This window comes from Gasterosteus aculeatus, chromosome 21, assembly GCF_964276395.1.
Source record: "Gasterosteus aculeatus chromosome 21, fGasAcu3.hap1.1, whole genome shotgun sequence".
Taxonomy (NCBI): Eukaryota; Metazoa; Chordata; class Actinopteri; order Perciformes; family Gasterosteidae; genus Gasterosteus; species Gasterosteus aculeatus.
Genome location: NC_135708.1, coordinates 9003689 through 9017141, shown reverse-complemented (window position 1 = coordinate 9017141; position 13453 = coordinate 9003689). Strand labels below are relative to the sequence as shown.

The following is a 13453-nucleotide window of genomic DNA, read 5'->3' as shown; positions in this document are numbered from 1 at the left end:
TCTTTTTGCATGCGGTTATCCTTGGGGCTTTGGGCTCACTGATGTATTTATTTAGAGGAGTGAGTGACGGGGGGGTTTGAAGGTAAAGGTTGCCTTCTTTTGAAGGGACTGCTGAGCCGGCGCTGCCGCCGTGGAACTGCTCGGGTATTTATTACGGCACCCCAAGCTCCCGTCTTAAGCTGCAGTGAAGGAAAGTGCAGCGATTCCTCTGAAGCCAAAAGATGATCTCTCAGCTGTCTGGATTACCTCAAACGACCCGCCGCGTCATCCTCTCTAACCGGCCCACAGAAAGGCCGACAGAGAGCAGGACACAGGCTGGAAACTGCGTTGTTAAAGCACTGTTTCTTATCTCTGCTTAGTTTAGAGAGTTTACTTTTTGCCACAGTAGGGGGCAAAGTACTTTGGTGACTTTGGAGGAGAAAAAAATAAACAATTATAAATATCCAGGCCATTAACCAACAACCAACATCCACTCCGGATATCAAAGAGAATTCGCTCATTCTTTGAATAATGCTCATCTTTCTATTATCTTTCTTACATTTCTGCTATCTTAATGCTATCTTCTTTGTCATTAACTCTTCTAAATACGGACGCGGGGGACCCAGCGTGCAACTTGCCGCCTGCCGTTCAGTATATTGGAATGTGACTGCGAGGTGTAATTGACAATTGAGTGGCTGACGACGTTCTCTCCGTAACCCATTGTCTCATCATTTCCAGGACCCAGGGCTTGCTCGTCAAGCGTCTGGAGCGCGGGGGGAAGGCCGAGCAGGAGCGCCTCTTCCAGGAGAACGACTGTATCGTCTTAATCAACCGGGAAGACATTCGCCACCTGCGCTTCGAACAGTAAGCTCTAAAGTTGACCCTCTGTGGTGTTGTTCGGTGTCTCTCACTGCTCAGGTCCTTTTGGTGTGGCCCCTTCTGGTCTGGTGCTCCGAATGCCAGGCTGATTTTAATTCCTTCCACTGCTTCCAAAGCTGGGACACATCCTGGATCGTGTCCTTTCAGGGCTACGGTTCACCCTGAGTAAATAGAGTTGCTGTTGATAAGTGGAGCCCACACAGCTGCACAATGAAACAGAAATATGGTTGGCCTGCCTGTAATAGGTCTCAGTGACCCGCAGTCCTTCCCCACTGCTTCACACCCCCCCCCGATGCGAAACCACCTACACTCCTCTCTCAATTCATTCCTATCGATTCATCGCTCCACCATCATTTCATAAAGTGGAATGAAGATATAAACCTGTGACTTTTCCAACCATTTACCCAAAGCCACCACTACCTTACTTAGACACACGCACACACACACACACACACACACACACACACACACACACACACACACACACACACTGAGCTATCACGTCTTATCTACACCCGTGTGGGTGTGGGAGTGTGTGTCAGGCTGGGAATTAAATTGCTTCTTCTCCAGACTGCCTTCTGGAGGCAGTGTAGGGGGATCTGCTCAGCTCTCCCCCTTATCATCCACTCCTCCATAGGAAGAAATAGCCCCGATTCCTGTTATCGAAGGCCCAGCCCACAGTCATACTGGTCTGGACACGGTCATCTAAAAAGTGTGGAACCCCTGTGCGTTCAGAAGTAGAGTCAAAGACTAACCACTTAGCACAAACTTTATTTATTTAATCTCAGCATGGCATGCCTAGATGTTTTACCAGGGAAGAAGTAAAAGAACATTTGTGATAATCTCTAGACTATCATGGTTCCCTCACCACATTGTGTCGATGCGATCATCCGAGCGCGTTCAAAGCCACCAAGGTTTTAGGATTTTTTTCTTTTTCAAAGATGCTATTGTCATTAGTAAACATCCCAGTTTCCTTCCAAGCTTTCTCTACTGTGAAAGAGGCTTACAAACCAAATCCACTAGGGAGTGATGTTTTTTAGCATCTCGCACTAACCCCCCACCCACGCACGCCCTGCACAACACCGACATCCAAAAGCATATGATGTTTGTGATTCTGCATGAAAATGATATGAAGGACCAAAACTTTCCTCCCACCATGTCGCTCACCACTCCGCCCCCCCACCCAACACTGCACAGAGCGACAGTTTAAAGTGATAGTCTAATCTCCTTGGATTGTTTTGCATGGGTAAATATTTTGAGGCGCTTAATCTAACTGAATGTAATGATGCATTGATGGGGTAATTTATTATTCAATCAGGCTCGCGTGGAGGCTGATTACTGAAGTGATGGCACTGTATATGTGCAGGTGCGAACATTTTTGCGCAAACACACACACACACACACACACAGTCATCATCCTGAGTATGTGCACATGAGTGATTTTAGTAAATTACCATAAGAATAAAAGATGGGAGCTTCGCCTCCATGACGCCGCTAGAATGAAGAGCTGTCTGTTGGGGCAGAAGCAGCTTAGCGTTTGGATAGAATCAGCATGGTAATACTGCTGTGGTATCGGGGGTCTGGAAACAGGAGGTGGGATTGTTGGAATACAGAGCCCCAACGCGTCTCTGGCCCCCTTTTGCTGCAGCCTTGCTCGCCCCTGGCCCAGCCTATCTATATGCTAAATGCCACCGGCACACCAGAATAAACACGTCTTGCATCTGGGAATCATGTTGAGCCTCTTGTCTTGGCGCATTTCCCCCCCCACACAAAATGCCCCCCCAAAAAGAGCTGCATGTGACCGAGTGTGTGTTTTGGCTATTTTCTTGTAATTTTATGCGTAAAGAGTGAAGTGTGTGTCTGGTTACTTTGGAAGCTCATTGTCTGGAAAGCTTCCTTAATGCATGATTCATCCTCTCTGCTGTGATTGTTGAGTCCACTCATGTCCACACACAAACACACTGACTACTATCCTGTTGAGATAACCCTTTACTTTATCTTTCACTGGCATAACATAGAATACATTCTGTCTCATCACTGACTCACCATTCTTATCTCATTCCTGTCTTGATGTTGGTAATTATAGATAATGTCATTTCTATCCTCTTCTGCTATGTGCGGAGTAGCCCTGCGATTAGCCACGCCAATCTCAACTCTCCCTATCGCCACTCATAACGTTACTGCATTGCTTTCCTCATCCTTCTATATCCATCAAGCTATGATAGTATAATTGTACTGTCTCTTAGCTTTTATTTCTTTTCTGCATCTCCTCCAGGGCGCAGAGCATTTTCAAGAAGGCGATGCGTGGCTCGGTCATCCTCTTCCATGTGGTCCCTGCAGCCCGGAAGAGGCAGTACGAGCTGCTGACGGCCCAGACCGAGCTCAGCCCGCCCCAGCAAAACAGAGTCCGCTTCAGCCAAGCCTCCATGCAGTCGGGGGATCACTCCAGCCTAGTGGGGGGGGCGATGCCCAGATCTGGACCAACACCGGGCCTCAACCACAAGTAGGTTTCAGAGTTACTGCGTGTCCTCCTGTCCGGCATGGTGCCTTAGTGTGTAAGACACAGAGTTAGAAAGCCAGACAAAAGTGATTACCATGAAGCATGATAAGGCTAAGGAATGTTGTTAAAACATAATTTACATTACATTACATGTCATTTAGCTGACGCTTTTATCCAAAGCGACTTACAATACAATTACAATTACATGACGCCGATTACAATTACAATACAATACAATACAATTTGATTTGCCTGTGGTTACTATTCAAATGTCCTCGGCCTATTTTCAGAAAGCTAAATATGTGGGTGTTATTCAAGTAGGTCTTTATCTACAGTCTTAATTTCAATCCTATCTTAGATAAAACCTCTATACCTTCTATGTTTGAGTCAGTGAACAACAGAGATATAATCATTTAATTTTAAGACATCTTTATATTGCATCGTACTTTACAATGAAGTAGCTTGACAGATGATATGTATATGCAGCAGCACAAAGGTTTGCCCACTGCTTGTTTTGGAATAAATAGCAAATTCATCTTTTTAAGACAATGTTTCTCTTCACACTTCCTTGATCATCCTTGGTCCTCAAAAATAAGCACTGAGGCCTAATAAGTATTAGGCCGATTGGTCATACAATATGTAAGATTAGCTTTGGATAATTAGACAGACTGAGATGCACAAGGGGGAATACTTGGATGCAAAAACAACAAATACATAACCTTCTTGTTCTGTTATACTATCAAGATAGAATGTCTTTTTTTCTTGTCTTGATTGTTGGGCCTGGTGTTGAAAACACAGACTACATAAAAAGGACCTGCATGAACTAAACTTCTACTTTACTTTCCAGCACATTATGTTAGACATAATATGTACACTATGTACATATGTTTTACATAATCTAGAATCTCGTCTTCCTCTTTAGCTACCAGGGACCCCTGGCAGGAAGCACCCCCGATCAGAGCCGACGGTACACCACCTCACCCCACCACTTGGTCGCCCGGACCTCTTCATCCACCTCCCCCTCCCTGCAGCGCAGGATAAGCACAAACCAGACCACCAGCTCCTACTCGAAGAACAAAGGACGCAGATTTAACATCCAGCTGAAGAAAGGTAAGAACCAGCAGACACACGCAGACGTGGCTCTAAAAGGGAAAATCCCCTCAGCATTTTCACGAGAATCATACACAGACAGGTCAGTAGTATTTCTATGTCCTGCCTATTCATACAAGAGACATGAGATAGCTGGAGTTGGCTTTAATCATGTACAGGCTTCTTTTCTATCTTTGAAAAGGTACAAGCATTTATTCCCAGTTGGTCCCAGTTGGTTGAGCTAGTGGGGTGAGCTAGTCATGTGACTGGCTGAGAATGTATTCATCATTCAGCTTCAGCCAGCCCTGCTTTTTCCTTAGAATAGGGCCTAGAATGACTGACAGGTGTTTGACTTTGCTTGGTGCCAGCCAAGTTAGTCACTTCATTCACAAATTACATCCGCTCTCTCGTAAAGTGCTCAGTGTAACAGATAATATTACACCATGGAAGTGTGCGGGCATCGCTGATTCTCGACAAGCCAGATGAAAATAGCTTCCAGCATGTATTTGCACAAGCTTAACTTAATGCTACTATACAGCACAGGGTTGGAAACACAGAATGGTTGTAATTCCACAAGAAAACCCTCTATCCATCCATCTTCAAACAGCCTTTCATTCATACAGGGCTGCTGGGGGGGCTGGAGTCAAGCGAGAGACGGGGTACACCCTGGATCAGTCGGCAACATTTTCTATCACACAAAGACAGTATCTAGACAAACAAGCCCCTTTACTGTATTGATCATTAAGTGTGTGTGTCAACCGTAGTTCATCCTCTGAGGGGACAGCAGATGCAAATGACACCTGCCTCTGCCTCTCAGTCTTTTTCTCTGTTATTATGTCTAATTTTGCCACAATCCCCCATGTTCCACTCTGTCACCCCATCTACCTCTGATGAGACACAAGAGACCTTCTCGTCATCTTCATGCATTCATTTCCCCCCCGAATAAACAATGGGTTGAAAAAGATAAGCATAAATCGTTCGGTGAATAATTTTAAAATCTCTACTTGCCCTCTGGCTTTGTTAAAGTGAGCAGGAGAAAAAGAAGACACTAATCAACTACTTCTTAAAACCGTGTTTGTGGCTTGATCACGCTACGTCAGAATGTTGTAGTTGAAATATTAAAATTCACCAATCAGTACTCTTCGAGCTGATGACTGGGCATTCGATCCTTAACGGTATGTCTTAGCCAATGATTGTGTTGGTTTGACTGCATAATTTTCATCACTTCTCCATCTTCATACGACTTGACGAGCGGTTTGTTGTAGAATGAGCCAGCGCCGAAGGTGACACTCTTGTGTCTTCCTCTCTTTCCTGCTCTTCCTCCTCAAGACGTTGAAAGCTGGCACAGAGACCTCGGCGGCGAGCTTTGGGGAATAAGTGAGGGCAGCAGGACAAACTCAGCGCGCGCTCAGGGGGGAGATGCAGTCACAAGCTGCTCTAATATGTTTGCCAGAGGTCCCCGCGCGCTGCCAGCACGGTTCCAGAGTTTTACAACGTGGAGCTGCAGTCCAAGATATGTTACTTTGTTTAAAATGCGATTAAGTTTTTCTCGGTTTATTTCTGCTCAATTTTTGGGAAAGTGTGTTGGTGGCGCTCCAGTAGATCCAAAGCCTGGTGCCAGTAGTATAGTCAGTTCACACTAGCCACTTCATGGACTAATTCAACACCAGCCATATCTCTCAAAGGCACACTGTTTGCCCAAGTTGGGCAGGAGCTCATGGTTTGAATAGGGCTTGGAGGAATGGGTGTTCTTTGCTTGTAAACGGCAAGCCAGTTTTGAACTGCAAATGGAGATGAGTTATTGTCCGAACACCGTTGAATTGGAAATTTGACCCTGGAATCCATTTTGACAGTTCTGTTTGTTTAGCATCTGACTGCATCACTACTGCATCACTAGTACTTTTCCAAAGGTTCCAGCAGTTTTCTTCTTGATTCGTTGTAATTTTTATGATTTGACCTAAGTGAGCTGGAGGTCCGAGTTGCAGAATCAGATCTTGCTGGGAAAATGAACAAGAGTGCCCTAATCAAATGCCTGAAAAGAACATGCGCACCCTATTAAGTCATTCTAATGTGACTCAGCCTCTACTGGTGTTTGCTGTTTAATTGGCTTATTGGAGCCAAGATTCAAACTAATACAGATAGGATACAATTACTTTGATCCTGGTCCCCTATTACCAAAAATAAAGACGTCACTGGTTAATTACCTCAGGCTTATTAGAGATGCATTCTCCTAATTGCATGATGGGAGGATTGTAATGACGGGATCTTACGATAGGCGGTAGTTTTGATTCCGGTCATTAGACTGTGTTAATCAGCGGAGAGGAAAAGTACTGGAATGGGAGGCAGGGAGGGGGGGGTCACAGGAGAAAGGGGACGGAAGGAATGGGAAAGGATTTGAAATGGTACTGATCATGGAGTGATGAGTCAGGCGGTCCCCTTTTTGATTAGAAACAAAGTCCGAGCAGGAAAGAGACTGCCGATGTAACCTTGTACTGAAAGTTTGGCATTCGTGAAGCCAACTTACATTCAAAATAACCGACGGCAGCTGTTTCTGTGTGCTCAGTACCGCGCTGACGAAGGGATCATAGAACGTTGTTACCCTCAACAGCCAAACTTTTTCCCCTTCATAAGCACCCTTTTCATCACCTCTCCGCAAGTTTGCTTGTGTGCAGGAGCCAGGAGAAAGTTGCGTTTCCTTCTTTTTTGTTTCTTGTTCATCAACGCCATCACTGTCAGTGAGACGACAGACTGCTGGAGAGAAGTGGTGGGAAAAATAGGTCATGACGAACCATCAGAGGCGCTGACAGCTCTGTGAAATGAGCAGCTACTTTGACATGAATGCTTATCACTGTTGTTAGCATCAGAGAAGCCTCGGTTGAAACTGCGTAACGCAACTCCCCCCCTTGACTAGTGGAAACGCCGCCGGCTAGGTTATGCATGGTGGAATGTGTCTCCCTGAATGACTCATCTTATGTCATCATGTGGCAGGGTTATTGCGTTTTTTAAAAATGTTTTTGTCAAAGAATAACCAGCCAAACACAATTTATTAGGCTTACCCTGTTCCCTGGCTGACATTTTGAAACCATCTCTTGCTTTTATTTTTCAAATCTGGTCAGAAAAGGTCAGGCCTGAGATCGACTTATTTATCCGTTATTGTTTTTTCCTCTTCCTCTAGTCCTGCAATTCATATTCATTAGATGTACCTTAAAGGTCAGTTTTAAACCTGAAGGAATAACTGATATCCGAAGTGTTTTCTCATCCTACTAAACACTGCACTTGTAAAAGGAATGGAGGAGTGGCTTCAAATACAAGTATACAAATGAAGCACTGCTTCCCACATTATGCAAACGTCAGACCATTGTAGAAATGAAGTGAACGCAGTTTCCTGACCTACCTTTGCACAGGAAAAGAGTCTGAATGATTTTTGGGAAGAAACATCTGGCAACATGGCCACTCGGATAATTTGGAAAACAGCATTTTTTTTGCTATTTATGTGCAGTGCACTGCATTTTAAGAGCCTATTGACCAGCCTCTCGATACTCAAAATCCTTCCCTTTTTCTGCATATTGTGGTCCCTAGCCGCTCTTTAATCTGATCGTGGCTCACGACAGTGGTTTTTAAGTCCACGTGCACTTATCATAAACACTCAATTTTGGGTCATAGCATTGACACTATATTTAGATCCAGACTCTTTTTCATTTTTACTTCTTAAAAGAACGTGCGTGCGTGAGACACACCCTGATGGCAACGATGGAAATCTGTTTTCATTAACCATAGGACGTTCAGAACATGGTGGAAACCCATAATTTGAACCCTCCATGGTGGTTTCCCATGTTCAGAAACAGTTTCAAGAATCTGGACAGTTTCTACGAGTCATTTTAAAAGCATCTTAGGGTTTGGCACAGCATTTTTTTTGGCTGTTTTTCACTGCAAATATACATAATGATCAATTCCTTAAAATATACATGTGAGATGTAATCATACCCATCATTTCCAGAGACGCTGAATATGTTGTTTACTACATGCTGGTTGTTTGTTATTGAGTTGTTAGTAAATGTAAATAAGAATGTGTTTTTCACTATATAAAAGGTATCATGGTGGTTGGAAAACGTTTCTATTCATAAACAAGTGCATATTATTTCTTCCTCTACAGAGAGATGATGCTTCGACGAGAAATATTTCTGTCACATTATTGTGATGCAAAATGAGAGCATAAAGGCTTGCAATCTATCTTAAAATAAATAAATATCGCATTATATTTCTCTTTTTGTTATTCACAGGTCAAGAGGGTCTCGGGTTCAGCATCACATCCCGGGACGTACCTATTGGTGGCAGTGCTCCTATTTATGTCAAAAACATCCTCCCTCGAGGGGCCGCCATCCAAGATGGCCGATTGAAAGCGGGGGACCGGCTGCTGGAGGTGGGGCTGCACTCTCTAGCTTTCCATCCTCCACCCATCCTTAACTTAACTGTGTAACTGTGACTGTGTATGCTCTGTGAGATTGTACTCCCCTTCAGAAACGAATTGCTCTTTCACTGATGGTTTTGCCATGAAATGAAATCGTACAGAGCTTTTGCTGAAAATGAGTCAAACACACTGTGTTCCCCACGGCCACACCACAGCTCCAGCTCTGAATTGATGAGGTGTAGTTAAATGGAGAAATATTTGGATTATACTTCAATCAGATTGACGTGGAAATCAGCTAGCGCTCACTTCAGGGAGAAATAACCCATGTTTAAAACTATCTCCAAATGACTCACGGGGTAATCTGCATGAAGATTATGTGGAGGCCAAAGACCCCTTACGGTCGGGGGGCTCCTTGATTTAGGTTGCTGCTAAGTGTGTGTGTACGTTCATTTTGGCTTGTATGTATGTCCTTTGAACTGTGTGTGTGTGTGTGTGTGTGTGTGTGTGTGTGCGCGCGCAGGTCAGTGGAGTGGACCTGAATGGTCAAAGCCAGGAGGAGGTGGTGGCCCTGCTCCGAGCCACGCCCATGGGTGGGACTGTGGACCTGTTGGTGATCCGCTCCGAGGACTCACTGCTGCCCCGAGAAGTGGTCAGTAGACAGACGGACCTGCCGCTACAATTATTTTCACTACTGCTGTCCCTCTGGGAAATACCAATAACACATTCACAGTTCATTGAATGTGTTAAGTGGGGATCAAAAGAGAGTGGCGTCGTATTGTTATTCTCACTTTTAACCTTTAAAATAGAAATTTGAATTCAGGGGAACTGGGACAGTTTAATTTATTATTTATTATTTATTTATTTATTAATGTTTTGTGCATGTGGACCCACAGAGAGCTTTGGACATACTCCAAAACACACACACACACACACACACACACACACACACATGATCAGGGACAATGACGTGCACACACTGCTGGTATACACACCCCAGCACTCAGGCGATCAGCCTACGCGCAGGGTGACTTTGGCTGTCGTGCAACAGATGGTGAGGCCACTGCCCTCGTCCAGCCCGCGCTCAGTCGACCTGACAGCGGGCCCCGCCGTCACTGCACCTTGGCAGTACAGGGGCCCCCGGTGCCAACATCACTCCTACCCGCCATACTCAGCCCGGCACCCGCACTGTTAACCCCGCCACGGGAGCCGTTCTAGCTACAGAGTGACGTCCCTCTGAGACACATTCTGCTCTGCTAATGCACCGCTTTTCTAACATTTTTTACATTCATAAAGGGGCAAATGAGCTCAGACTGGACTACTAGTACGTTTTAAAGTATAGGAAAAATGAATAAAGATGAAAAGTGTATAGACAGCTCTTAATGTCAGTACCCGTGTCCCAGTCTTCTTTGAGGAGGATTTAAAAATTCCACTCATTAGAGGCGTGGTGGGTGTGAGAGTTAGATGTTCCTCAGGTGTGGCGCGATTAAAAAAAAAAAGATCATGTGATCACTCTTCTTTTCTCCACATTCACTCTTTTCACCAACTGCAACTGTGCATGCTTTGAGTGACTGCTACTTCCTATGTCATCACTTTCCACGGTGCTACTCTCTCTCTTGTTTCTTATTGTCATTTCACACACTTTCACATTTCCCAGCAGTGCTTTCACAAATCTCAATAATCCCCACGTATGTTCATAAAAATCTCATAAAAATCTGATGAGGCTGCCTGTGACAGTTATTGCAAATAAAGCATGGAGGAAAAGCATGGTTGATAATTGCCTCCACTGTCACCAACTGTACATGTATATATATTGTATTACACACTGTAGTGCAAAGACACACATAAGCACACACGTATAGATAATGGCTTACACGCTGTCATTTATGTAATTCCCTCAATGACAAAGCAATGATGTTTTAAATTGTAGCGTGAGTGACATGCCAGAGAACTGCAGGCATCTTTCAACTCATAGCCTTCCACACACATACACACACACACACACACACACGCACAAAGTGATCTAGCCGTATAGATGAAATAGAGAGGAGCCTTTTTGTTTTTGTCGAGTTGACATTTTCCTGCCGATGTTTAATGTCAGCACAGTAAAATCCTTCCAGGTCTCCTTTTGTTTAGATGTTTCATTGTCTGCCAGGCTCGCTGCACACTCTCCCTGGGGAATTCCTTTACCCTTCCAGCGTGTTTGCTTGCGTCTTTAATTACCATGCTGGGTGTATTTTGACAGGCTTTCAGTTGCAGCAGCAGGAGCTCTCAATAGCTTTCAATAAAAGTGTACTCGCCGCAGAGAGAAAAGGTTAAATGGCAATAAAGTGGCGGGGGAGGAGTTGTCTACGTGTCGGTCTAGCTATCTTCTCGCTTTCTTCTCCGAGTATATCAGTAGGTACTTTTAGACAGATTCCAGGTGTGGTATCAGAAAAGTAGAGTAGCTTTAACCTTTCACGAAACGCTAGACTCATCATTAATAAGCCTGCCCTTTCATACCGCCGTCCCTCTCTCTTAAACATTTACCATCCATGATAACACATGTATTTCATTCCTCACTGAAGGGTTCCTCTGTTCTCTCAGGTTTAATTGTGTTCTACAAGTTTTGTTCTATGGGACGGACCATTCGACCTTGGTGTTATGAGACAGAGGAGCGGGAGACGAGCAGAGACATTCACACAGAGTTCTCTCTAAAAGCTCTGCCTTGAAGACACAGTAGAAGATGCTGATCAATGACTGTGTGAACAAAGTCTCTTCGTGCTGTGTTATTCCTTTATTTGGCAGCTGTGGGAATTCCACTCAGTGATCTTCGGGAAGGATTGTTTTAGCAGACTAAAGGGACTAAGTCAAAGGGCTTGGAGGTTAACTCATCACTTGTATGGTAGGAGAGGGAAAGACGTACCTTGGTTGGGAGCTCAGAGTGAGCGGTGGGATTTTTAGAAAACTATGCATGCCCTGTGCTTGTGTCTTCACACCTTCGTAATATTGTTAGAGGAGAAACGAAAGAGTTCCTCAGAAACACAAACCTTGGTTGGAAATCATCACAACCAAATCATCAATTTCAAAATTAATGGATTGAAGATTGGTTTCGGGTCGTGCTCAAAGCAACCGTTTTTTGTTGCAGCTTCAGTTCTCCCATCTGCCACTTAGTCGCGCTCCAACGGCCACGCTCTCAGCCCCTTCACATTATCCATGACCTCAGACGCAATCCCCTATCTGACCGGTGAAAAGCTCGACAGTAAAGATGCATTACAGAACAGCTCCCGGCACAGAAACACAGATTCCCACATGGAGGCAAGAAGGGCACATTTAGGCACATTTAACACGCACACATGTGCCACACACGCATAGCCGCTGGAGTTTATTTATTGTTAGCATTTATCTCCCAGCGTGCAGCACTGTTTGTGCTCACAGCTGCTTTGAGCGACGCCGAGCCCCTCGGCCCACAGCGGCCAGCATTGGAGTGGAGATTTGTTTTTTCCGGCTGTAATAACCAAGTCAAATGTCACGGCTCACTGCGCGACACGCAATGGCGGCAGGAAGCGAGGTACCGTCCTTCCTCTCAAAGACGTACATCCACACCCTGCCACCAGAGATGGAACAATCAGTTCACCTGTTGCTAACTTACTCACTCACACATACACACGTATGCATATAATCACCCCTTAAACACGTTTTAAACAAGGTCACAAACGCTAACCCGCTTCGTGTAAAAAGCTGACACACAAAATAGGCTTGATGTGTCGCATATGCTCAAGAGCCATAAAAGCCTTGTCAATTCATGACCTTACATCATCTCGTGACCCATCATTTTTTTATTTCCAATGGGACCAAGGACCGTGGAGAACAAATGGGCTCGTGAAGCTGCTGTTGTAACGCCGAGGACCACATAAGAGCAATTAAACAGTACATTAAAGTCCCTTCTCTACGATCATATCACGCTTGTCACTGATCCATTAGTAGCTATATCTGCCAAGCAATGAGAATCTTAATTGCACAATTAATTCCGGCCCCTGATTGATGTGACCGCCAAATTTGTGGCCCGTGCGGACAAATGTGTGACAGTGTTGCTGACAATTATAGCAGACTAATGGCCTGTTTCACAAGTGCCAGCTCTGGTGGCCTGGTTTAAAATCCTCACTGCCATGTTTTCACCAGAGAACTTTAATTGGGGTATTTAGGAGCCCTTCATCCGTAGTTGAGTAACTTTGGCTGGAATCCTATTTCTATGAAATCCTTTCATAGAGCAGGAATATAAGCACTGCTTCTCCGACATGGACCACACCCGAAAGGCCCATTTTTTTCCCCACGTTTTTCTCCTCCATGTCAACGTAATCATCGTTAGTGCTGCATTGCTTCGTGCAATTATTCACAGCGGATGATATCTCGCTTCCTCTTTCTTACATGCGCCCTCGGTAAAGTGAGGTTTCGATTCCTCTATTAAAGTTGCAAGACAAAAGCTGACTTACGAAGCTGTATTGATTTCCTCGCCGCCAAGATCCATTTACCGAGTCGGTAGAGGGGGAAATGAATTGATACACAGCAAACAAAAGACGATGCCCTGGTGTTGGAGGCCACAAAATGATACACAGATCCGC

General features: G+C 44.8%; 1 protein-coding gene across 3 annotated transcripts in view; it reads left to right on the top strand.

Moving 5' to 3' along the window:
• Positions 1 to 13453, top strand: part of LOC120811645 (partitioning defective 3 homolog) — a 277609-nt gene that overhangs the window by 122442 nt on the left and 141714 nt on the right. For all 3 annotated transcript variants that reach the window (XM_078096994.1, XM_078096993.1, XM_040167200.2), the window contains 5 exons: positions 718 to 843; positions 3134 to 3361; positions 4281 to 4468; positions 8728 to 8867; positions 9376 to 9504. In XM_078096994.1, coding sequence (XP_077953120.1) covers positions 718 to 843; positions 3134 to 3361; positions 4281 to 4468; positions 8728 to 8867; positions 9376 to 9504 — 811 coding nt within the window. The remainder of the gene's footprint in view (positions 1 to 717; positions 844 to 3133; positions 3362 to 4280; positions 4469 to 8727; positions 8868 to 9375; positions 9505 to 13453) is intronic.